At 41.6% G+C, this 26,723-nt stretch overlaps 1 protein-coding gene across 2 annotated transcripts in view; it reads right to left on the reverse strand.

Annotated features, from left to right (window-relative positions):
* Nucleotides 1-26,723, reverse strand: part of PCDH15 (protocadherin related 15) — a 293,502-nt gene that overhangs the window by 201,851 nt on the left and 64,928 nt on the right. For both annotated transcript variants that reach the window (XM_026081044.1, XM_026081033.1), the window contains exons 3-4: nucleotides 7,189-7,349; nucleotides 3,216-3,371 (exon numbers count right to left, since the gene is read on the reverse strand). In XM_026081044.1, the coding sequence (XP_025936829.1) occupies nucleotides 3,216-3,371; nucleotides 7,189-7,349 (317 nt within the window). The remainder of the gene's footprint in view (nucleotides 1-3,215; nucleotides 3,372-7,188; nucleotides 7,350-26,723) is intronic.

A 26,723-nucleotide genomic window follows, 5' to 3' on the forward strand; every position in this document is an offset into this window, starting at 1 on the left:
TTCAACCATAGAAAGATTTTACACGAAAAGCATTCAACTTCTCTAAACTATAATTTCCCCCTTGACATATCTGATATTGGAGAACTGTCTAATTAAATCAAGTCCCGCTGCAATTATTTTCCTTGTATCACAGGCTGCCTAGAATTATAGAATAGATTTGGCTATTGGAAAAATCTTTGTCCTAGACTTTATGCCCTACAAAATCGACCACAAGGCTGACATATTTTTGTCTGGGATTTCCTGAGAAAAGTAGGTGCGTATGTAACGTACAGCACACGTATAGGAAGCCTGATGCTTTCGGGAAATGTTACGCTCCCAAAGCGCACGCGGTCGGGCACGGGAGTTGTAAATCCAACGCTCATGGCRTATGTGCAGGGGGATTAAGCGGCATGAGTGGAAAGCCTGCCTGATGCTTCCTACGAGCACCAGGGCTGTAATGTGATTATAAAGGCACCGTACACGTGCTCTGTGGTCATGCGTAGGATGGCCAGAGGCGCTGAAGGAGATACTGCCGAGCAGAACCCACCAGCAAAACATCTCAGCAAAGAAGTCCTCAAAAACATGCACGGGCCAAAGTTCCTGGCTAGAAAAACAGGAGATGCGTGTGATGCTCAGATGAGCAGTAGCTGTAAATAATAAAATATTTCTTTTTTATGTACATATGACAAGTTTGTGTACTTTCTACTTTACAAGGAAACTAAAACCAGAAGACCAGAGGCAATCGAAAAACAAGAACTCATTCCAGCACGTTCCTCCTGTTAAATTCACTGGAGGCATTGCCAATTAGAAGCAGAATAAAACTATCATTAAAAAATGTAATCACTCAGTAAAACCTTCAAGAAAGTCTGAGATCCTTTGTGAACTCTTTCCCCCCCCCCGCCCTTGGTTAATTAATGAGAACATTAACCCACCGGGTCCCGCTGAAGGGCACACTGGTGCCCTGTCAGAAGTTACAAGCGTAACAGTGATGAAACGAAACAACGGAGCTAATTAAATCAGGGCTGCAGCTGGTGGGAAGAACCACATTGCATCTTTGCCCAGCCGTAATGCAAACAAACAGCCGCAAACACTCGAATCACTTTGCTAAATTTCTTAATGTAAATTATTTTAAATGCTGTGTTTTCCTCTCTGCCTTCTTGGACTTCTCGCTAATTAGAGCAGATGCTCGTTTCCTCCGCTTTACAATGCCAATGCATTAGCTGGCCTTCACTTTTACTGCAAAAAAACACAGTTCTTGGAACTGATTTGGATTACCTGTTTTCAGCATCAAAAATGCTCCTGCAAGAGGAATTTGCACTTGCCATGTAAAGGCCAACTTAAAAATGATTTAAAAGCCCTAAGTCCTGAGGAGGACTGTCAGCCTCATAGAGACAGCATTTTGTGACCTCCAAGTTCAGGCAGTAAGAAACACCGGTAGAGAAGACTGTGGAAAATTTTGGTCTGTAGAAACATTTAAAAGCTCTGTGCGGATGAAATATACTGTTTTCTCACAGTTTCCACAACTCTCTTTTTCACCCAAGGGATGTCGTATCAATTTAACAGATGGTTAAATGACCTATAAAGGAAGATCTAACAGTGAAAACCAGCTACGAGCCCATGTACCGGGGTTAAACTTTCCTCCCTTTYGTCCCTTAGCACCCGGTTAGGAGCAATACTTCAAAAAAGCTCCAGCGCCGGGGTCACCACAAGCTGCTGGAGCCCTCTGAAACGGAAGAGAGGTTCAACCAGCTCCCACCCACCTTCTGCCGCCCTTCAGACGTGGCACAAACCCAAGACCTTTGTTTTCCGTCCCCGCATACAAAGCTTTGGAGTTAGAAAATAAGCATGCTTAATTACTATTGCTTTGTGACTTGAGCTAATAAAGTTTAGATTTATTTTTAACAATGAAAACATTTCTTTTCTGGTGCTAAATCCTTTATGTAAAACCATATATGTTCTGATTGAAAAGCCCAATTTACAGGCAAAGGGAACCTGAATTTTTTTTCCCTTAGAAGTCCAGTGTTCGTGTTCCTTAAAATGGCAAAATCCATCAGTGGATAAAAATTCCCTCAAACAATAACTTTTTTGTAAAAATGAGATTGTTCTTAAATTTACTCTAAAATCGGACTCGGAAGAAAAGGACTTGGCATTCTTGGTCACTTAAAGCAACGCAGTGATGGTAAGAGATCACAGCCAGGTTGAAAAGCCCCCCCTCCCAAAGGYAAACAACTACGATGCGTTTTCTGAAATGTCTCAATTCTACTAAAACTAAATGCCATCAAACCAATCATGATCTCTGACAAAAGAGCAGAGACTCAATGGATACAGCAGATGTAGCAGCTTTAATTTCTTAAGTTTGCTGCTCATTCTTCCCATCTTTATCGGGGGGGGGGAAAGACCCATCTGTGCATTCTCCTCTTGGTTTCAGTCTTGATGCTTCCACTTTGGCACCTAAGTTCCCATTTTCACTTCTTATTACTAGAACTCGAACATACTAACTTACTGGAAACACAGATCCTTTGTCCTGGCTATTAGTAAATTATTAAATTCACAGTAGAATCAAAAAAACCCACAAAACACTATCAAGAAAAGGGATGTTACATCAGCCATCAGCTCAAGAGAGAAACAAATTTTTTCCATCAAATAATATGAAGTCCAACCCACGGCTTCTCCAGCCTCAGGAYGTTCTCCTGCTGAGCTGCGTTTGCCTCTCCAACCGTTTTATCCCATAGAAAGAGAGAGCAGAAGACTTCAACCCACAGGCATTTAACAGAGAGATACACCAATATACCAAAGCTGCAGTTTGCCAAACTTTAACATTGGTAATAAAAAAACTTTTTAGCTATTTGCTCTGCATTTGTTTTTCATAAATGCATTTGTTTCACTTCCAGTTTTGTTGATACAACTGCCCAATGCAATAAAACATCTTGTAAACTTAACACAAATCAATGCTTTCCTCATTGGGATACAGCTTCAGGGTCTAGTTTCTTCTGTGATATGACAAGCATCCTGAAGAAAAGCGTGTTTTGTCTTTGTATTCATTAAGAATGATTTACATAGAAATCATAAAGTATGTTGACTGCGCTGTATATCTCCAAGGCAACACCAGTGGAAGGGAGCTTCAAACAGCTCAATTTGTTGGGTTTTAAAACGAAAAGTGAACAAAAGGTGGCGTTTGGCAATGAATCTACACTATGGAAAGAGAGAAGAGGGAAAAAACCGCAAGCGATTCTCACCTCATTTACTGCCACGTAGTATTGCTGCTGCTGGAACTGAGGCGAGTTATCGTTCCTGTCTCTCACCACGATCCGCACTTCATGGTTGATAATGGTGCCAACTTTTTTGTTCACACACTGCACTTGCACCACAATGGACTGGATGGACATCGGCGGCTGCAAGCGAAAATACATTTTTATAATTCACAGTCAAAATCTGCACTGTAATAACAGAAGAGTTAAATTTCTCACTGATGTTAGTACTGCCCAGGTTCACTGTAGACCATCAGGCTGCATTATATTTAATGCTCTATGATGTCTGGATTAAAAAGCTTTTGGAGAATGTCTTGAATACAACTCGTGTTGGCAATATTTCAAGTAGACCTACACGTCTCAAAGCTGTATTTTGCAGACTGCAATCTGCCAACTCTACGTGTTAACGCAAAAATAAGAATAGGATTTAAAAATCCCCCAAATTAGCCCTTCACGCTTTCCTCGAGAACAATAAAGCCGCATATCTTTTGAGCATCATCCGATTATGGAAAGATGCCTAGAAAATGTCACACATTTTAACCTTTGTTTTGTTAATATTTGAATTGAAAGGCCAAGTCAGAGATGAATTCAATAAGCTGCCACTTACATTCGCCAAGTAATTCAAAAGCAACTTGGTCACCTGTAAGGGTAGACAATCCAGAGTCCAGTAGTTTCTACTCCTGTAGACCATCACAGTATCACTGATATACAAATATATCCCAAATATGGTGAATGAATATAGAAGATACAAATTTTTTACCATAAAATATCCAATATGCACAAAGCTCTCATTGGCACAGACTCATTTGTTCTGTATAAAAGGTCCTAAGTATAAGGACATTTGTAGAAGGCCCTAGAGAACCTGAAGGACCTAAATTTAGCAGAAAGATTGCTCAATAGATTAGTGAGTGTTTAGTGGCTCCAAAATGATCAGGAATGGGCTTGACTCAAGGTCAAGACTGGAGCTACAGGTCAGTAAATAAACTGCCTTATTTCCTTGATGAGGTTTAAGCGGTGCGAGGTTTTGCTAACATGCTAAAAAACTAATTACTGTGGTTGCGTTACGAGGCTTTGCTCACCTCTCTGACGAGAACCAGTACTAGACCTCACGTGCAGAGACTAACAGCGACGTAACCACTGGTATCAGACGTTAAAAGGCATTTTGTGTTTTTCTCATAACAGCTACGATCGCTTATCTGAGTTAATAAAACAACTATATCAAGAATAAAGGAAAAGGCTCCTTTGGTCGAAACGGAAATTCAGAAATACCGAGCCCCAGTACGGCTTTGATCCGCACYGTCGCCTCCCCGCATCAAGTGCCAAATTACATATTTGAAGTACCGGTCTGGCATGCAAAATTTTGACAGCCCGTTTTGATTTTGCATTTAACTCAGCAGAGGGAGAGCAAGCAAGCATGGGAAGGGACAAAAAAAAAAAAGGAGAGAGAAAAAAAAACATATTTATTAACCGTATAGTCTTCAAGAAAATAAACAGCTCAAAAATGTAATGTAAAGATGCCTAGGTTGTACTCTACTGTACCGTGAAAACAAACAGGTTTTTATATTGAGATTCTGAGACTTACAGTTATACCATAATGATATTTCTATCTAATTATACTTACACACCTTCTAATTGTGGCAATTCCTTTGACRGATTGATTTTTTCCCAGTTTCCCTATGATGGATTTTTAGAACCACATTGCTTTCTTTACCCTTCCAACTTTGGTACTAATCAGTTTTTAAGCAATGAGCAGCCTTGGGAAAAGAAGATTTGTTTGGTTTTTTGGTCTTTTGGAGTTTTTTTTCCTCTGCAATGAAGCATAGCATAAGCTTTTAACTAAAAGTCCATGCTCTTCTGCTGTACTGAGCAGCTGACTGATGTCGTTCTGCTTTTCTCAGTGGAACTTCTAACATACATAGGAACATATCAAATTTCTTTGATTTAAGATTATAATGTTACAGTCTTATCTTTCAAGCCAGCATTCTTTGCAAACAACTTTTAGTAGCTTCTGTTACCTACAGTTCTGATTTATCTCTACCCATCCTTCCCAGCTACTAGAGTTTTGGAGAACTCTGGAATTTTGTTTCATCTGATTTTGCTTAGAAAAATGCACTGCCATTCTTAGGGGGAAAAAAAAAACACCACCAACATTTCTTTGGATGCCGACTTTCAACAACTAATTGAAATCACATATGGCATTTGCCCATATACAAAATTAGCAGAATATAGGTGCAGTTGGGCTCACACCCAACTTACTCAATTACCTTAAATCTCAGTTTTGCTATTCATATCCCAGTAAATTTAAAAAGAAACATAAATGAGCAACTTTACCCAGCTCTATAATCATAGGGATAAAAATGTATTTAATACATCTTCGGTAAATATTAATCTTTTTTCCACAATTTTCTTACAATTCATAGTAAAAACAAGGTGATAACCCCTTAATCACCTGTGTAAACACACTGATAATAGTACCTATATGTAGTAAAGAAAATGCATACCATCCACCCATTTCCTTGTGACTTGAGTCTGCTTCTTGCAAAAAACACTGTAAAGCAGCAATATGCACTCATAATAAAGTAAATTATTTGGGAGTTTAGTTAGTTACTAATTTTGGAAATCAAATCATTTGACAAGGTTGCTTCAGTAAAGCACCTAGGTCGCTTTGAGTAAAGGCGAATGATCCTGTACAGAGAGAGGTGTTGCTAAAAGGGGCTTTGAAGAAAGAATTAGCTCTGATCTAAGAGGGATTTCTTTTGTTTTCTAAAGACAGGTGGACACAGACTCGTGGTGGCCAACAGAGAATTGACCCTACGTTTCTTACAGTGGTCCTGAAACCTCACCTCTTGTTATAGCCTATTCCTTCTTGCTCCAACTTAAAAAATAAAAAATAAGTAAAATAAAATAAATCAAACCAAAAAGCCACCACAGGCCTGCTCTGGCACCTGCCTGTCTTCTCCATGGTGGCCAGGCACCTCGCCCTTGGGGCCAAGTCCCCTCTGCTGCTGCACCGAGATCTCCCTTGCCACCATGTCCATCCTGCTGTGGTTCGGGCTGTGAAGCTTTGCTCCACAGATGAAAATGCTTTGCAAATGCAAACTAAATTAAGAACAGCTGAATTCAATTAGCTGATTCTTCTGTACTGAAAAAATGGAAATGGGGACACATTTGCATGTTGTTGCTGCTACTAATGAATGCATCTCAAAACACACAGAGAAGGCAAACTCATCACTCAAGAGCTGATGTAAACTTCCCTGCACCCCAGGGAGGACTCCTGGCCCTCACGTCGCTCTTTTCCACGTTGCGGTTTTGAGTCAACTTTCATTTCTGAGCCTGCTGAACCAGAGCAACTGTGCAACATGGTGAGAAATTCCCTCTTGAAAGAAATCAGCAGGGATGAGAAGATGCCTCTTTTGTGTTTGTGGCTTTTAAAAATAAACATAATTAAAAAACCAAAACAACCAAACCCTGAAATATCACACTGCCCTTTGAACAGCTTTATAAGTGAATTGGAACAGTCATATTTCCTTTGCTCTTATGTCTCATAAACCAGTATATAAATCCAGAGCAGGCTCTCGGGTAGCAAGTGTCACAGGGCATGAGCTAAGCAGCACCTCTCCTTCCAGAGGAAGGCAGGAAAACATAATAGAAGTGTTGAATTCAATAAACAAGTCAAGTTTGGTTCACTATATCTTTCTGCCAATCCACACATCTATTTGTTTGGGCTTTATCRTTGTGTTTATCCACACAGAATTGTTGTGTGCATCTGCACATTAGCAAGTTACTGCGTGCTCCCAATAAGCCCGATTAAAGGATCAAATTAACTCTCTTTGCATTCATCTCGGGACAAAAGATAAATGCAGCTATTATATTCTAGCGATCCCTGTGTTTACGATCGCTCTGTGAGCATGCACAGATTCAGAAAAAGTTGTCTGTGGAGGGGGGAAACCCCAAAACTTACATCTCTGTCCAGAACTCGGCCAGTGCTATTGAGGTATAGCCTCTGGCTGATGGGATCGAGGATCACCCAGTAATCCGCGTTGTCCTTCAAGGAGAGCTCGATCGTGGGGTCGGGGCCTCCCGCTGTCCCTTTGATCAGCATATTGTCAACCAGGATCGTGCCTGCAAAACAGTAACCACAAAGCAGAGACATTCATATAGCTACGTGCTTTTCTATGCAATTTGACAAGTAGCTTAACACTTAAAACACTGTTTTCAAACTAGGGTTTCTGGTGTTTTATGTTCGAGTCATTTTTAAGAAGTCTGAACAAGAGAACTACCTTTGACACTGAATTTATTTCCGACAGTATGAGAGGAAGCGCTTACAATATATATATTTTGACATTGAAGATTAYGCCCATCATATATAAATACCTATTTGCATCATGAGTTTTTCCTCCATTGAGTAATCATCACCCAATCGTGCCTCCAAGAAAGGTGAGTGCTGAACCAACAACCAAAACTGAAATAAATTTTCCATAWAAAGAGCGACACACAAGGTGAGGAGAAAAAGTTGCATAAATCTCTCCAAGAAGAAAAGAGATCGGGCATGTAYAGTATTAATAAACACTTCATAGATATAGAAAAGAGTATTTTTCTTCAAAATTAACACTATCCAGTTTGCTTTACACTGGAAGCATTAAACCCAGACTATGCTTAAGTTCATCAACAATTATAAAGAAAAATCTGTGAATCTCACTAGCTGTAGAACATGTAAACCACTTAAAAACATTCATCGTATAACCTCCTTCATTAAGGGGCCCAACTAATTTATTAAAAGCAAAGAGTACAATTTCACCCTACCTTTGCTTGGTAAYCAGTGACTCTGGATAGATAAATGCATTTGCAGTGGGGTTCTGAGTTGGTCCAATGCTTTTTCCTCAATAAAACAGTAAAAATAATTGCTAGTCTTAAGCACAGCAAACTGTTTAACTGTTTTATTGAGGAAAACACCCCAGTAAGATTTTTTTCAATTATTTGAAAGTATTTTTATAACATAGTAGAAGTGATAAGGAGAGCCAAGCAACAAGTCTTTTGGACCAAAGATGGTTTTCCAGCTAAAAAAGTAATGCCCCTTTAGCCACGAGACACACACACACTTACCACTCACTTATTTTTAAGGCCAGCCAACCCGATTTCTTGTGTAATACATTCTGTAGAATTTTACCCCAATCTACCAGCCTGAACCGACATACACCGTTTTAGCAGACCACCACCAGTTTCAGCGTAAAGATGATTTCACCAGGAAAAACAAGCCCATCACCAGCTCTGAGACAGTCCAAAAGTGTTTCTGTCTAATCACCAACTCCTCTAAAATCCACCAGCTTCCATATATCGCCCTTGGATTTATTGTGCCTCGTGATGACGCAAAGAAAGTTTAACGCTTATGTGCTTTACGGCTTACGGTATGGATACACAAACGAAGCAGCGACCAGATCCAACGTTTCCAAGAGCTGTGCAGGTCAACACGTGGAAACGGTCTGATGCCAGCAGGTCAGGAACTGCTTGGATGACCCTYGAGGGAGCTGAAGGGAGGGAAGAACTGGGGGAACCAGGAGGATCAGATGACTTGGAAAAAGGGATAGGAGAGGGCTGCAAAAGTTTTCGGAAAAATATACTGCAACAGAGGGTTAGGAAAGAGGGGAGGGAAAAAGCRGCTTTAAACATGTGAAGGCACTTGCTAAGAAGTCCATGAGAAGCAAAGCGGTGTCGCAGCGATAATGCACCCACAAACTGAGACGGCAGCTCTGGACACCTAATTGATCATGGCATATAAAAAGCATTTATTTCTCTCTTTGGGAAATTAAGTTTAAAAATATATATAYATGTATCCTATAGTGAAGGGAGGTCACTGGTTTCTACAAAACTCAATATATGAAAATTTAGATGTTCCAGCATCCCAAAGTAGGTCCCAGCAGAAGYGACAGCAGCAAGGGGAAATTAGTCTCAAACTTTGCAATCACACGGCCTATAGAGACACCTAACGTATGTAACACTATAGGAATCAGTCAAATAATCATGGCAGTGTGTGTTAACGTAAAAACTTGAGGGGACGAGGCATTTTGTGCAGTCTCTAGCAAACCATCACTACTTAACTGATCTCACTGGTTTGAATTCTGCACCAAATTCGACTTCCCTCTGCTGCAGTCCAGAATAGCTCTCTGCTCGTTTTTAAAAAGCACTTCTGTTCGGTTTATCTGGATACAGCAACTCCTTTGTTCTTCAAAGCAGCCCCRGCTTCCTTCAGATATTCATGAGGCACTCCTGCTCTCCCGTCAAGAGACGGCAGTTTGCAAATAAGCCTTCTAATAGCCATTCATACAGCGTTATTTCTGTAGTTCACAAAGAGTCTGACAGTGGGGCTTCTTGTTTTGTTTTTTTTCTCCTCTCCGCATTAGATATCGGATCATTTTGGTGCCTCCATCCTGCCTCTGCGCCCTTGGCCTAAAATGCCAGTGAGGTCACCTAGGAAAGATACCTGAATATACACAAGAGGTTGAAGCAACCGCACGGACGTTTTGGGCACTAACTCACCACACATTCAAATGCAAAGGTAAACATAGTCCTCAACGTTCACAGCGCACTAATACAATACCCCAGATGATTTGCTTTTATATTTTTTGCTGTACAAAGAAGAAGAATGCTCTAGCCAAAATGAAGTCTTCTCCCTTGTTACGGGAAGTTACATACCTTCTCCTATAAGTGTATTGGAAGTTCGGGTATTCGTGCACGGACTTGAGCAACATATGGCTAATCTGACCAAGTCTCCCATACGGCTAAAGAAAAAAATGTAAAACTAAAAACCTATTTCACACTTTCAGGGGGAAATCGGGTTGTTTCCGGTCAAAGTCCACAGCTGACGTGCACTTGCTTGGAAACATCTGACTTGTACCATTGAGGAACTGGTTCTCTTTGTCTTCTGCAAACTATAAAGTAACGGCAGGAGAGCAAGTTCATGATATGGTCTCTAAATGATGGAAACATAAGCATGRATTCTTATTGCCCAACTTTAGGAACCATCCTTTTTAGCCAGGAGGTTCATCTCCCCGCTCCCAACTCCAGCAGTTGATGCAACGAATCCTAGTTACTCCCCAGCACCAACGCAACCTCTGGAGAAGTCACCCTTTTTCCACCAATTTTATAGGTTGACTAGACCTGCAAGTCAAGTGCCTCAAGCAAGGCAAACGTAAGCACTTCCATAGGTCTCGAGAACCACAAACAAACCTGTGCAAGGCAGCGTAGTTCACGTATATTTGCACTGAGGGCCAAGGGTTTCTGAATAGGATGCTGGAAGCCATGGTGAGGAGGTAGGGGAATGTCCTCCCCAGCAGATGCATGCTTCATGCATCTGGTTTCTGGGAAGTTGCACTCCAGTATGCCCAGGACACTACCAGGGCTTACAGCAAATCTTCAAGACAGACACGTGGGATATAATTAGTGATATTTTTCCCAGCTATTTTTCTGCTGGCCAACTTAAAAAGTGAAGGTAAGACTTGATATCAGTACAAGTAGAGCCATTTTTAGAAGAGTCGTTCATCTTGTTTGGAGCCAAAATTTGGCTCCTCATCCACCTTCACTGAAGCCTAATGACGACTGAGATGCCATGTGGAAAGATCTTAAATTCTCAAGAGATTAGTATAGACTATACTGGCTGGAAGGACAGCCTTAAGGAATGAAAGTCAAGAAGGTTGTTAATTAAAAACAACAAAAACGAGACTAAGGGAATATATATATTAAAAAAAGGGAAAGATCTGTATTTTCAGGTGAAATATTATTTTTCTGAAAGTAACGGCATACATTTACTCACTAATGTTGTCTGAGCTTGTTGGGAATTATTCAACATGTAGCTACAAAACAAGACAACAAAAATAATATTCAGAAAGCTGTGCTGCTGTAAATATTATAACGCCAGTTTTACATTAGACTGTTCCTTTGAGAGGAATCCAAAAGCTGAAAGTCTTCATTAGACTGAAATAATAGGGAAATGTTTCTTTTTATATATCAGTCGGAGTAGGTGTTCTCTCTAAGCGAAGGGCATTACAAGGGGCTCAGTCAGGTGTGAAAGCCATGAAAGATGGAACTTGCAGTCTACGGTCTGCTAAAGACAGCAAACCATTAGTGCTCAACAAGGAGTCACTTATTAAATGATTGAGACACATTTTTGGATTATTTTAGTTCAATGTTTCAGCGTAGCCCTTTCTTAAGGAGTCAGTGAATTATCACTGCTCTGGGGATTATCTCGGTGTCGGCATATGAATCAGGCATAGTAAAATGAAAGCTGCAGCCCTTCTATTTTTAGCAGTGAAAAGGCACTGGCATCAATTTCCCAAATTCCAAGATTGCGAACAAAAAAAAAAAAGAGGGGGGGGGGGAAAGGAGCTTGTATACTCCCAGCAGGACTATTTAAAATAGAGAAATTTGCAGCTCTAGAAGAGCATCATATTCCTTCTACTTGAGGCAAGCAGAGAGTTGAAGCACGGAGCCAGGAGCAGGTTGCTCTTCTCGCTGTCCCCGGGCTCAAGGCTGCAGAGCATGTCCATGCTCCACATCTCCGCCACTGAAGGACACACGGCAGGACAGGGCTCAACAGTGTGCTCAAAAAGGGGCTGGAACTTTTGAGACACCTATAAAAGGGACCTGAGCACTCACAAACTGCAGGGCTAAAGCAGGAATACGAAGAGAAGGGCATCCGAAGCCAAGGCAGAGTTGCAACCACAACCCATCCTGACCAGGTTTTCAGTCTTTGCTCTGGATGTACTCTGGAAAGTCACAGCAGTGTATTGGAAAAGGGTGGGTGGGGGAATATTTCCTGCGTTTAGATTTTTTCCCCCAAGCTTTTATCACCTAAATGTACTTATTCTTCCAGCTAGGACAGTCTAAAACTTGTTATTCTTGCTTTCGAAGTTGATGAAAATATAAAACCGCCTGCAACAGCGCAGTTAATCTCTGATACCACCAGATTTCATTAGCAGCTCATTCAGCTGTATGAAGTACAAAAAGGCTAAATATAATCAAAAATAATATTCTGTTGCTCACACAAAACATTTTTCATTTCAGCATATTAATCAAGTCTATAACTTTTAAATAAAATGTCAGGGACTTTGCATTAAACAAACGTCATGTCTCCTACCTTGGAACACCAGTTTTGACTTTTTCAGCCCACAGTATTTAAGCCTAGGAAAATTAAGCACGCTATCCATCTGGAAGAAGTGGCTTTAGGTATCCTACACCCAGATACATTAAATGAACAGCATGATATATTACTTATTCAGTTATGAGAAAGGAAGAAAGTTTCCAAAAGACAAACGAAAAACTGGAAGTTAAAGGGCATAAACACACAGATATATATATTTGTGTGTGCAAATGCACATACACACACAAACACTCACTTTTTGAGCTACAGTAAGAAGGACAAGTATCTGTAGTAGTCAACAGAAGGAAGAAAACTCACCACTCCTGCACTTGTCTCATGAACAGTTTGTTTGTGGGTTTTTTTCCCCCACACTAAATATATTAAAAAACAAAAAAACAACCAAAGCTAATGAGAACGAGTAGCCCTGTAGAAACAGAACTCCCTCTTCCTAAAAACTTCTGTTGTGGTTAACACCTCTGAAGAGCAGTGGGCCACCAAGCTCAGACTTCGTGGTGGTGGTGGTGAGCGGCAACAGTGTTGGTATTGAGGTGGAGATCTTCGGGAAACCAGAAAGTGGTGGAAAACCTGCTAAAAGGCAAACTATGCTCCTGTAAACCCTCCCCACCTGCATCTTCTGTTGGCCACATTAGAGAGAGCAAAACAGGCAAGGGGAGGTCAGAGACATACAGAAACATCTCCAGGTGCCACCTCCTGCTCTTCAGGACCACTAAAAACCTGCTGCCAAAGCTGTATTTCATCTGGCACGTGACTAGCAGTTTCTCCTCCCGTCGGTCCTGAGCTATGTTTACACAGCAAGCAATACTCCGGTTTTCTCAAATGTGCACTAAAAAGGAAAAAAAAAAAAAACCAAACCACAAACCTGCATTGCTTTTTCCGGAGTGCTGCTGCTTACAAAGCAATTGGAAAATGGGGATTACTTTCTTAAAGAAAGGCGTTAGATGGATCAGTTGAAATGTTAGTTCCTTCCTTTGATATTCTGTAGAGTTCTCACAGCTAAACCTGGATCACACACTGATTTTTCCAAATTTGAAGGTATATATGTCTACAGTATAGGATGGATTAAATAGCAATAAATTAGAAGGCAGTGGAGAACAAAAACTTTATTGCAGCAGTAAATTCTGACCATGATCCTGAACTTCCTTAGACCCACACTGCAGACTCACGCCCAAAGAGCATAAACTTAACAAAGCCATCCCCTGGATTACACAGTTCCTACCCTGCATCCTCATGTCGTCTGTATGGATCCCTGAGAAGTTTCCAAGTTTGCTTCTAGATGGTTTCCCTGCCGACCTGGCCCATCTCCTCTCCTCCCATTCCTAGCGCAGCCACAGCCTCCAAGCTATTGCAGAACGTAGCCAAAAGTGGCTCATTCCTTTGGCCATGCTAAAGGAAGAAGTTGCACAAATTCAGATTTAAGGCTTCTATTCTTATTCCTTAAAGAAATCGGAGCGTAGAGGGGGGTTATAGGGAAAAAGAAGTGAAGTTGTTGTAGAGACCATGCTACGCTGGCATAAATCCAGCTCAGGAGCGGGGAGCCCAGGTGTTTGGCTGGGGACAAAGTGACTGAATTGCAAGCTTACTCAAAGTTGCAAGCTGTATCTTGTAAAAAAAAGAGTCCCAAAGCTGCATCTGGTAAAATTACGTCAACAACGGAGAATCTTATTTCTCAGGTAGAAGAAAGAAGCATCTATTCTATCTAGCACATTTAGAGGGGGAAAAAAAAAAAAGAGAAAATAATGAATCCTAAAGTCTTAAAAGAGGAAAACATGAAAGAACTTATTTTTGAAAGTATTTCTGATTTTTCTTTTTTCTTTTTTCAAGCTTGGGGTTGAGACARCAGGATAAATGCCTGGTTCACAAAAGGATGCTCCTGTTCCTCCTTTAATGTTTTGGTGCAGCAAGGTCACCACGAGGCCCCGCGCCGAGGCCCGCGACGCTGATTTTGCATTCCCTTTCTACGAGTGCATCTGACAGACCCCTCTCCAGGCTGAAGAACCTAAGCGAGGTAGGTAAATCATGCCAGCATTCAAGGGAACTCCGATTTTTTATTTTTCGTTTAGCAAAGGGGACCAAAAACAGATTACTACAGGTTGACATGAGATTCTCCATTATCTACGTAAAGGCTGCCAACTCTCGGAAAACAATATTCCCACGGCGGGGCTCTTGAACAAGACAGCACGCACAAGCACAAAGAAAATTATCATTAACAAAAGTGTTATAAAATACCCACACGTACAACAGAAAAGCTATCATTACAAAAAACAAAACAAACAAAAAAGAAACACAGGCTGAAATGTCTGGGAACGTTAAAAAAAAAAAAAACCTTCTTCTTCTTACCAGACAGCAAAGAAATAATAAAAATGCACATACTGCAGTCAGCAGCGAGATAAAAAGTCTTCAGGCAATTCCTGCCAACACTTTGCTGCTTGTCTCATTTCCCAGAAGACCCTGGAACAGCAAATCTTGAAGGTGATTTAGACTTTAAGACACAACACACGACAACAACGAAGAGACGTATACATAGGCACAAYGCAATCACTTTGGGTTAGATTTTGCAGGGATTCAACTATGTGAACCTGGAGAAGCTCGAAGTCCTATTTCTTGCGATAAGGGAAGCACAGTAGCCCCACAGGTTTCCCCTAAGTTTTTACTGTATTTAGACAATCTCTCCCGTAAGARATACAAAAACCACATTTCATCGTGGTCAGAAGACGAGGGAAAGCTCTTCATGAAATGACTAAAGGCAACGTAAATAGGGAAAATAATATAACGCAGGAAAAAAAAAATGAGAGCAAACGAACATGAGACCTAGTTGGAAAAGGGTAAGTCAGAGAGCAAGAACAGAGTGTAGATGGCATGAACTCACCGAAAATAACCCAAAACGGAAAAACAAAATCCATCAGTCTGTTTTCAAGAGAGAAAGGGATTCATTCATTCTAGTGCCAGTTGCTGCTACCGGTTAGCAAACTGCAGATAGCCGCACAGATACAGAAAATTATGAAATGCATTTGCAAACAAAATAAAATATTTAATAAAAATGTAGCTCAGAAGTCAGAAAACATGGAAAAGTATTTCAGGAAAAAAAGCCCACACACTACTCCATGAAGTTTTCCAGAAGAGCGCAAGGMCGGAACTCATGAAAGTACCTACATAGATGTTCACGTCCTTCTAATTGCAAGAAAACTTCCATTTCTTCTTTAATATCATGCACCCAGAGGTGGCAATTAGACCCCTGCACCATCCTTTGGCTGCCGAATCCCTCAAAGGGTTTCATTTCTCTTGCTGGAGAAGGAAAGTCTCCCCACAGCAGAGACTTTGTGCTGCGAAGGGTGTTTTGCACAGCGGAGTCGGATCTCCGGGGCCACCACCCCACCCCAGCAGACGTAATCATGGAGRGAGGTCACCAGCCACGAGCCGACCATTGAGCCCTCTGCTGGGGCTCGCCGCCCCCCTGGCGGGACAAGGCAGAAATAAATAGGCTACGTGCGGTCAGACTGATGTACTAAACTGCCRCAGCGGTGGTTTAAATTAGTGTGCTTGGTAAGTAGTAAGCTTATTACGCCTTTCTGCGTTGAAAACCTCAGTTTTAATTTTTGCTCTTTTGGGAAAAAAATATGTATATTAACAAAGTTCACGTACATCCTAGCCAGAACTGAGCTTGTGGGAACATAAATTCTCTGATTATGTGCATAGATTATGATGTTAGGTACCTGCAAACAAAGTAATTTGCATTTAAAAGAGGAGCGATGTTCCCAGAGATATCCACAACTTCACATTTAAATATATTATCACAAAACCAATCTCATTTCTATTTCAGACCTGCCTTATTTTCTTTAGACCCTATTAATAAACATTAATTTACTGCTTTTACTCTTCATCTGTCAAGGTCCTAAGCCGTGGGAAAGCAAAACCCATTGTAGCTTCGTGACTACAGAGTCATTAGAGGAAGCCCAGGACACGCACGCAAGCTATTCTACAGCACAACATGTTTCAGATCGGGATTTATGTCTGTGCAATATGGGCATCTCCTCATAATTAAGACAGACCTGCACATCTCAGACACAGCAAAGTCACCGTGTGCACACAACTGAGCCCTTGCTCTGTGCCACGTGTTCGGGAAGTCCCAGCATCTAGCAGTCCAATCGCAGGTTCTGCCTGGAMAACGGTTTTGGGTGGAAACAGAAGTTTTGTATGGCCAAGCAGGGCAAGAGGCATGCCCAGTCACCAGAAAGACACTGTTTTCTGATGACCATCAACGAGGACTGCAAAGATGACCTGCTAACCATTCCTCTTGGGCACCTTCCTTCTCAAAAGCTATGAAGACAGACACTGCCACCTCAAAAGGACACTGCAGTTTCCAGGACCCAGTTTCTCTCTCATCTAACCCAAATCTGAGATGGTCCATTCAACTCAGAAACCCCAGAGTAGCTGAGCGCTTCCCTTTAACCTTGGGTTCAACGTCTCAGCTTTTTCTTCATGCAGCCTTCCCCCAAATTAATAAATTGTCGGATGCAGTGAAACTACATCTGCCACTCAACTTGCTCAGTGGAAATGTGCCAGGTTTTAAACCCAAGCTGAAACTAGTCACGCTTACATAGTGTGCAAACACTGACTGTTCCACAGATGAGACAGAAGTCGGCATGTATGGGTTGAAGGGGGAAAAAAAAGATACAACAAAATACTCCTGCTGAAAACTAAAAGCATTCCTGAAGTAACTTAGTGCAATTTGCAACTACATTATTTTTAGGCAACTGTAGAACGTGCCACATACTGTTTGTGTTTACAGTTCCTTCGGTTTCCTCTCAAGAGATGCAATTGATAATTTGCTGATAAGACCATTTCTAAGTTCCTGGAACTGTCAGCTTTGACAAATGCTGCTGAACTACAAACAGGTTTTCATCAATGATGTGTCTCATTTTTCCTCGCCTTTCCTGGGGGCCTGCTGGGAGCAGAAAGCAAAGCTCTTGGGGCCCACACGCACCAGGTATGCAATGCTTGAAACGCAGAAGAGCCTGAGCTCCCAGCAGCCCTGCTATCCGCACCGCTCCAGAGCTGGCGGCCACAGCCATGGCCTCCGAGGACCAGCTCAAATGCAGCACTTGGCCCAGAAACCCCCCCAGGAGCAGGGAGATCTCCGGAGAGAGTCACGGTCCCTTAGCTCCTCCACCTTCACAGCAGGATGGACTATGGCCAGGGCTCTTCATGCTCCCAGGTTCCCCCGCCAAGGTGGGAGAACATGCAAGCCCCAAAGACTCAGTTTTGGAGAAAGCTATCAAGTTGGAGCTCTTAGGGTTTCCCAGCTCTCTCCATAGAGATAAGCCTCACAGTCAAGCCTTGTGAAGCAAGGGTCCACCAGGTCCTCCTACTTGGCCAATACTTGCCTGCTGGGCATCAGCTCCCTTACAGGGCGTGTGTGAACCGGAGGGACCGCCCTGTTCTGCTTCATTTACATTTTCCTGAAAATGATGCCGTATTTCTATTTCCAGTCTGTGGAAAACAGAGAAGCATCTAATTTTCATCCCGATTCTAGAAAAATTACGTATTTGGAAATACAGGTCTTTGTCACTCAGGAAACTCCAAGCTTTGACTAGGTCTGCCTCTCAAAATATAAACCCATATTTCAAAATTACAGAACACATTTCTGCAATTGTGAAACTAGGGGGGAACTTGAGCTTTCAAAACRGATAAGCAAGACTGATAAAAAATGGAGGCAGCGGAGGGGTGYGGGGCGCCGTCTTTGACCAGTGAAATTCTAATGCAAACTCTTTTATCAAAGCGAACGTTTCAGCATGCAGCCAACAGAGATGGAGTGCAGGGCAGCTATCTGTTCATTACATTTCTTCGGGAAAATTGCATATTSAGGTAATCTGTTTTAGAGTTCGCGGGCACATTTCAGAGCGTGTCAATTGTGAATATATATTAAAAACTGATTTTCTAAATCTTGTTTGTTTTCCAATCCCTTCAGCCATTACTCAAGCAAATTAACATCAGGGCTTATTGGTTCTCTGTTTAGAAAAGTCTAATTTACACTTTAAACACTCAGGAACTTATAAATAATGAAAGAGACCAAGCATTCTTTTGGGAACACTGTGATCAGGCAATGGCCATTGAAGGTGTGAATTAAATGACTAGAATGTTTTTAGCTTAATTTGGAGCCATCCTACAGCCTGTYTGCATACCATTTGGAGAGGAGCAGCATGAGGCTGTATCGCTGGGTCCTGAAGCTGAAATATCAACATTGTAAAAGGCCTACCTAAACATTGCTCGTGGCTATTTGCGGAATTTATTATTCAATATTTTATAGGCATCCACTGTGCACCGTAATAACCCCACATATTGGTTTACACCTTACAAGGAAGGGAAAAAAAGGACAATTTGCTGATGCTTATACATCTTCGCCATCTGCCCATGCTATTTTGTGCAGGGAAATAACCTGGAAGAGAAACGAACGTTGCCAGCAAACTTGGATTTTCTTGGTGCACCAAATTCAGCAATGGAGACAGAGCAATTAAGGCCATGTTCTCAGAAATCTTGCCCCAACTTAACTGTTTTGCCTGGGTTTGGCTCCAGCCAAGCCCTTCCCTGCTGCAACTGTTGGAAACCCAAAGACACGACACCCTCGGCCTGCAGAAAGGAAAAAGATGACGGGGGATGCAGAGAAGATCCACAGTTGAATGTCATGTGGGTAGCAGAAACACCACAGACCTACATGTGTATCTGTGGCTAGTTTTGGATACAATTCTTGTTAAAGAGTAATTCAATCCCTTTGTACACTGTTGCTACAATATGTCCCCTACTTTCAGGGGTAAAAAACCCTCAAGATTGCGAGCGGGGCACTAAAGTTCTAGTGCACGCTGGACTTTAGTAGTGAGGAAAACCCATAATGTGCTGAAAAACTTATCTGTTTAGAATTACAAACCTAGGAGATGTAATTCTCCAACAAATTACCTTTATTTGAGGATGAGACTTCTTGCGATGCCTCCAAAGGGGCAACAGATGAGGAGCTATCACCAACTGACAAGTGCCAGGAGAACTCGATACAAGAAAAGGGACTTCTGCCTCCAAAATGCATTCATTGCTGGTCYTTATTAGCCTGCTTTTGGAAGAAGGGTGCATACTTCTGTTGCTTAAACTTTCTATGCATCACTGCCTAACATTCCCTTTCTGGGGAATAGGGAATGCCTTCTCCTTCTTGGGGAGAGAAGAATCCCCTCTTTCTCTGTAAACTTCTTGATGACAGAAGCAAAAAGCATAGGAAAAACACTTTATTATTCATTTATTACTTAAAATTTTGCGTAAACTGAACTGAGCTTATGTCAACTCATAAGTATTCCAAAGAACCAACAGCAGAGTAAATAGTGGAGAGGAAGAAAAAAGACTTATTAGCATAGCCTGGTAAGTAGCCAAGATCCTAATAAAAACAGTTAAAAAGATCTCTTACTGCTTATTTAAAATTTTTAGCAAGTTCATAAATAACTCACAACACTATTTTTGTAGGAGAATCCAGAAGCAGGCAAATTGCACAGTAAGCGTAAAAGATGATGGGTTATAAAGGGGGAGAAGATGCAAGCACTGCTCTGACCTCCTTTGCTACTCTTCTGTTCTGATTACATTAAAACACACAAGTTAGCTGACTTAGGTCACTGCTACCAAAATACAACTGTGTTTGCAAGCGTACCAACAGAACAACAGAGAAGAAAGCCAAAGAAACTATATATTTAAAAAAAAAAAAAAAAGGCATCATATCCATCCTAGAAGCTTGGGTTTTTTGGTTTGGTTTGCTTTCGAGGACATTGAGGCACTAAGCTGTTTGTTTGTCCCCCCTACCACCTCAAGTACTGCCTTCTGAATACCTCAAAACTCAAGTCTTTCAAGTCACTAAAATGTCCTATCCTGCAAACATTTTTAAGCACCACTAGCGCAGTCATCAGAACAGAACAAAAACCTGGTAAAGCCACATTACTCCTCAAAAGACCATTAACTATTTTGAATTTTCCTGAAAACTGAGCAGCACATACATAGCAAACCTGCAAGTGTAATAAGAGAATTCTTTTTTTAACCTTTTCATCATTTTCCTTGCAAATAATGATTGATCCCCCCCCCCCAGATAGACCTGCTCCTCTTCCCAAGGGAAATCATACTAACAAGTCATCCGGGACAGGTCTCATCATAGACCAAAAGTCACCAAGTCCACCAAAAACAAGCGCTTGGAGCAGGCTGTTAGCTCATAGCATTTGCTTTTKTTTGCAAACTGAGCGTTCCCTTAAGGAAGAAAAGCCAAGTTTGAATAAAATATTAGGAAGCGACTTTTGTGATTAATGATTTTGCTGTTCTGCGGCATGCCCCACGGAAAAGAACAGGTTGGGCATTTGCTTTATCAGCAGTTGCCGCAAATCCTAAAAGAAAACAAACAAACCCCAAAACCTCAGCATGCAGATAAGTAAAAAAAAAAAATCACTGAAACAACAAATGTGTTGCCTCTTCTAGGTGCACAGTTAGTACCCACCTAACTCGAGCATCAGCCAAACTTGTTGCTATGATTCTGCTGCTAACATTGCAAATGTTTAACCATCTGAACCTACTTCTTAGCAAACCAAGCGTTTCTGTTAAGATGACAATTTCTAGTGACAAGAAAACAGCAGAAAACAAACCATTCTGCTCCCRTTAGAGATTCTTGCACCTTTTCTTTTCATAGTTCTAGCATCTCCTTTTTCGAGGAGGAATCTGAAACACAGCAAAGCGTTGAATTGCACATCTCAGATGTGGCTTTTGTCTTCCCGCAAAAATGTGCCCACTGTGAATAAAATGCAATTCAGACATGTTCAGAACAGACTTTGGGAATTTAGCACCTAGAAAATCGAAAGCGTCATCATCACTGTGCATGCCGGGACCTGCTCGCGTGCCAACCACAACATGACGGTGTTGCATTTCTTCATGATGCCTACTTGAGACCAAATTTGGAAACCTCACAAGGGAAAACCAGGACTATAAAATTATAATGAGATGGAGTTTCCCTAGGAATAAAAAACAGACAGAAGTGGGATGCAGTTTAGTAGAACAAGTTCAAGAGAAGAAAAGTCTGGACTTGTTCATGTACGATAGGCTTCTACCAGCACAATAATCCCTGTCTCACTGTTTCTCTGCTGCCAGGATGTTCCTGTGAAACCCACCTAGAAGATCTTCATCTCGACCCCCACACTGAGGTGCTGTCAACTAGCTCAACACTAAAGCTGTTGGCTGCCCGTTGAGCAGATCTACATGTCCCACCTGGATGAGGAGCCATCAGAGCTGTGCAAGCAATACCACAAGACACAGCTGCGGGGGTATATATATATATWTTTTTTTTCCAGCCCCCCCCCCCACAAAAAAATAATAAAATAGTCACACATGATAGAAATCTTTTTCCACATGAATTTTTTGATAATTAACATCTGAGGCACTCACGTGCTCTTCAGTTAACACGACTGCTGAAGCAACTGAGTTTGCTGAACTTGAGCCTGACACTCAGATGCACAATTGCTCGAGGTCACGGTGCTATTAAAGCTTGTGTCATAGCTTAAAATTTGTACAGCGGAAGTTAAAAATAGAGTTTTGAGAAGAGGCTGCCTTACTTTTTTTTTTAAATAGAAAATCAGCACAAGATGATCCAGACTTTTTCCCAGCGAAACTTTTAGCACACCATTTCAGTTTATCCTAGCCTGGACATTTGCACAGCCTGTAAGTACTGTTTGGTAGACGGGGGGGAGGAGGATTTTAACTGCTTTCCTTATGCGAGTTCAACACACAGAGAAAGCTATGCAAGTGCAAAACGTTTAAGTCTGCTTTACATTTTTACCATCAAAATAGGGAGAATACCTAAAGGCAGCTCTGACAATCTTTTCAACTTATTTACACATTCAAAAGCAAATTTACTATGTAAAAACCGCCATTTGAATATAGCTAACTTACAGGAGAAGCTTTTGGCRTATTCTATAAAAACTACTGCTAATGCCAGCGCAACAGCACAAACTGCTCCTTTGACCGTGAACAGTATCACTGCTAACCCTCAAACACTCATCATGCACATTTATTTGATAACTGCAATATTTTCATTCCGCTCTTCTTCACGCGTCCTTCTCTGGTGTCCAAAGTAACGGTGGAAGAGTGTTTCTGGGCTATCCCATCTGGCAACTATTAAAATTTCCCCAAAGCATGCCTTTTACAAAATCCAGGCATTTCATGCACAGGAAAACACTTTTTTGAGTGTTTTTTTTCATGCAGTTATTAACCAGAGGAGCATTTTATGCCTCTGGAGGAGGAGGGAACTGAGCCACGTGATGGTGTATAAATACAGTTTGCTAAAAGAGGAGCTTTTTATAAGAAAGCGACACATCTCCTTAAGAGCCACGATACCATGAAAAAGCCCATTCCAAAATAATGCCTTTTAGACATTAAAAAAGAAGCAACAGCAGGGCAAAACTACTGAAATGTTGCCAACTCCAGAAAGCAAASAAAAGGTTTCAACACCCGGAAACATTTCTCATTGCTCCCGGCCATTCCCTGATGCTGCAAAGGACCCTCCGGGAAAGAAACCGCAGGAGGGACCTAAGCCGGGAGAATGGGTCAAGGAGCATCTTAAGCAAGTGCAGGATGATGAGCAATCAACTTAATGCAGTAAAATAAATAAATTAATTTAAAAAATAGGCTGCTCTCAGCCAAGCTACATCAGCTGAGCACGTACACACCGCAAACTCGTTGCAAAGCACTCAGCTGAGGGACAGTAATCGCCAGACAGGGAGGGCTAACTGCTTAAAATGAATTAACTCGACGGCATACCCTGATCCTGCATAGGGCCAGCACGACTTGGGGGTCTGGAGACCCTGCAGCAATTTTTTTTTTAACTGCCTCACGGTGTGGGTGGCAAGAAGAAAGGGCCCTTTGGGCATCCTCAGCCCTCCAAGTATCTCTTAAGCAAATCCTCAAGGGCTGCATAATCCAGGATTATGCGCATGTTATAATTAAACATACATTAACTACGAAGACGCTCGCCTACCTATATAGATACCGGCTATCTTCCTTTGCGAAACCCTTGCAGCAAGCAAAGCATTTCTCCGATGCTGCTGTTTTTCTGCACCTCCGAGACCGCCTTTGAAACACCCTTATTGTTACTTACTTCTCTTATCCGAAAAGAAGTAATTGCAGCTCTTTAGCCTCCTCGCTTTACCACGATAATGCGTCACGCCACGGCGCCAACTAAGCTCATCCACGGGGTCTCTCATCGCTTAGCCCGCTCCAAAGTACCACCGCTCTCCAGGGGCTAACGTTCAGGAGAAATCCCTTATCAAACACGTCACTCTGATGCTTTAATGACCAGGGCCAAACCGCTCATGGCAAGATTTAAGAGAACTTCTAATTACATCGATATTAAAAAAATTAAGTGCTTTTGAAGGCCAAGCAAATAGGCAAAGAAAGCGGTTGCCAGCCTTCGGAAAGTTGGGCCAATTGCATAGCGTATGATTTGCCATTTGCACCATTGACTTGCAACACCACGTTCCTGTAGCCGGACCTGAAATGCCGGCCTTGGCCAGCTGCCTAAAAAGGCACCTAGAGGTAAAGTTACTCCTAAGCAAGATCCTGGGAATAGAAAGCAGCTTGGGAGCTGTGGTTGCCAGCGTGGAGCCCCGGTCGCTGCCTGGGCCATAGCCAAGGTCCCCACAGCATCGCTGCAGACCAGCCCAACTCCCAAGTTCGCAAAGAAAGGCGGATGAGCACAAAAAGAAAAAAAAAAAAAATCAGCTAATCCCTAGCTGATTCTGCTTCACTTGAGCCATATCTGCTTTACCTTTGGAAGAACATCTAAAAAATTCTTTAAGATGAACCCTTAACTTTGTGCAGTTGGCTAGGAGAAAGGAGAAGCCTATGAAGAAACTCCTATAATTAATAGCATCTGATTACTGCTTCTGGATGAAAATAAATGGATACATCAAATAAGGGCTCTGTTGTAACATCAACATGAAATAACTCCTCTCTGTTTGCAGCAGAAAACAATTTTCAGAGTTATCATGCATCTGGCATAGAAGGAAGTATTTTAATTAATGGTACAATGCAAAATTTTGAATTGCTCCTGCAGAGGTTTCATAAAGAAAAATATTWTCTGAATAAAACTGGAATAAAAAGCCCTGCCACCTCATTTTGAATACAAAAAGCACTCCGACAGCCACGCAAGGCTGCCGAAGAGAAAGAAAACCTGTATTAAAATAACTCGCCTGGTCTGTTTGGTTAGTACAGGGGGGGAAAAAAAAAAGAAAAAAGTGAAAATCCATGAGTAAAAGGGAGAAGTGTAAATACTTAAATAGACCTGAAAACGATGTGTTGCATTAGCTTGCAGAGGTAAGGGCTAATAATATGTTATTATTATTGATAAATAACTAACTTCTCTTTAAACTTTGTAAACTATTTGACCAGAGTGACATAAAYAATACTAGTAAATACGACAAAATATTTATATTGGCATCCCGCATCTAGCAAACGCGGCAAAGAATATCCTTTCAGAGGACCTAGTTTTGAGCGTGCCAACGTAAATGAACTATTCTTACTCCTAAATAGGACTTCCTATAATTTAACAGTCCAGAATAAGGAGTGTTCCTATAATTTAATAGTCCAGAGTAAGGAGGGTTTCCACGGGTATTTGTATAGTAGTTATACCAATTTGAAGGAAAACTTGTGATTCTTGGCAAGCGTAACTTCGCTCGTGCTTTGAGTGTGAACACCACTATTGCGGCCAAGGATAAAGGTTTCTGAGACTCTAGCGAATTATATGCAAAAGGTTTAGCCTGACTTCTGAGATTAATATTCTCCAATTATAATCTTATTTATGAATAGAATAGAGCCAAAGCAGTATTCTGCCCAAAGAACAATTTCCCTTAGTTTCCCATGCTCTGTTTTTTCCCAGCCCTTACTGTTACGTGTCTTTCCCCAGGGTCCCCCTTGGACATACGTGTGTCCTACAGAAAAAAAATACAGCAAGAGAGATCTGGAAACCACTAAACTTTTCTTTACGCTAACCCGCAGCTGGCTTTTTGGCCAGATCTTCAGTGGAAATCGGACATAAGAAAAACTGCTCATCCTGCTAACAGATTCCCCCATAATAATTTGGGGATTTATTGGTCTTCTTCAACCAGATGTAAAGCACAGTTGGAAAAAGGTGGAATAAAAAGGTGGCGTTTGGGTCGAGGAGGGCGATGGTGCCCTCTGCATGGGAAAGGCAGGCCGGTTCCAGCAGCGGGAGCACGGAGCTTCGGCCCGTCTCACCCATTGCTCCTCTCCCGCAAGCGGAGAAGAAAAAAAAGATGGATTAATGACAAAATGCAAGTGCGCACAGAACGACCTGCCCTATCCCGTCCTGACGATAAGCTGCCAAAAAAGATGCCTACACAACATTTACTTCTACTAAGGGTCAAGGAATATGGCTTAACATTAATAACATATAAGTAACATACTTAATACAACTTTTTATGGAAAACCTACATAAAAAGAGACAATGGTTATTAACACTCCCTTAAAGTAAAATCARCTTAGGTGTGAAAAGCCAATACCCACAGAGGCCATCAAAACTGTAGTGTTTTAATAGGAACTGGCAACTGCTAAGGATTTTATACARCTGTCATTTTTTATCCAGTCTAATTACGATCACAGACAGTTTATTGCCTACGCTTGCTAAGAGCGTTACCCACCGTTTCTGGGATGACCGTGGGGTTGGCATCCTTCAAAATCGCCTGATACCTCAGTCCTGAGCAAAGCAAACTTTCAAGAGAACCTCCTTCGTGCAATTCTTTTTTTCATATTCTAGTGATATTAGGTCTGAACCACAAAGCAAAAGCACCTATATTTTATTTTTTTAAACCAATGTAACACGACCCATAAGAGCTTCCTATGGAAAAAAATGCAGAAATCTAGCACTCCTTTCCGTTGTCCCTCAGACACGGCGTGCTTTCATCTTCGCACCGAGCAATCCCAGCAACAACGTGCTGCGGGAGCAAGTTTCTCGAGCGGTTTAGTTTTCCTCTCTTCCRACGGCATTTCTTGCTTGGTGTCTTCTCTAAGCGCACGCAGCAAACTTTTTTTTTGACAGAAATACAAACTACTAGAAGTACATAAGCAGACTGCAACACTAATCGAACATAGGAACAGAAAGCCTAACAATATTAAATCAAAACCCCTGTCAAGTTTAGCAAGATTGTTTACATCTCTTTTTGATGCTCACGTTCTGTTTGCACAGGAAAAGCTGTTAACATAGTAAATGGCTGGGATCCAATAAGGATGAAAATAAATATCTCCAATRCTAATTAAGTGGCAGCAATGCT

Source organism: Apteryx rowi, unplaced genomic scaffold (assembly GCF_003343035.1).
Source record: "Apteryx rowi isolate R43461 unplaced genomic scaffold, aptRow1 scaffold_116, whole genome shotgun sequence".
Lineage (NCBI taxonomy): Eukaryota > Metazoa > Chordata > Aves > Apterygiformes > Apterygidae > Apteryx > Apteryx rowi.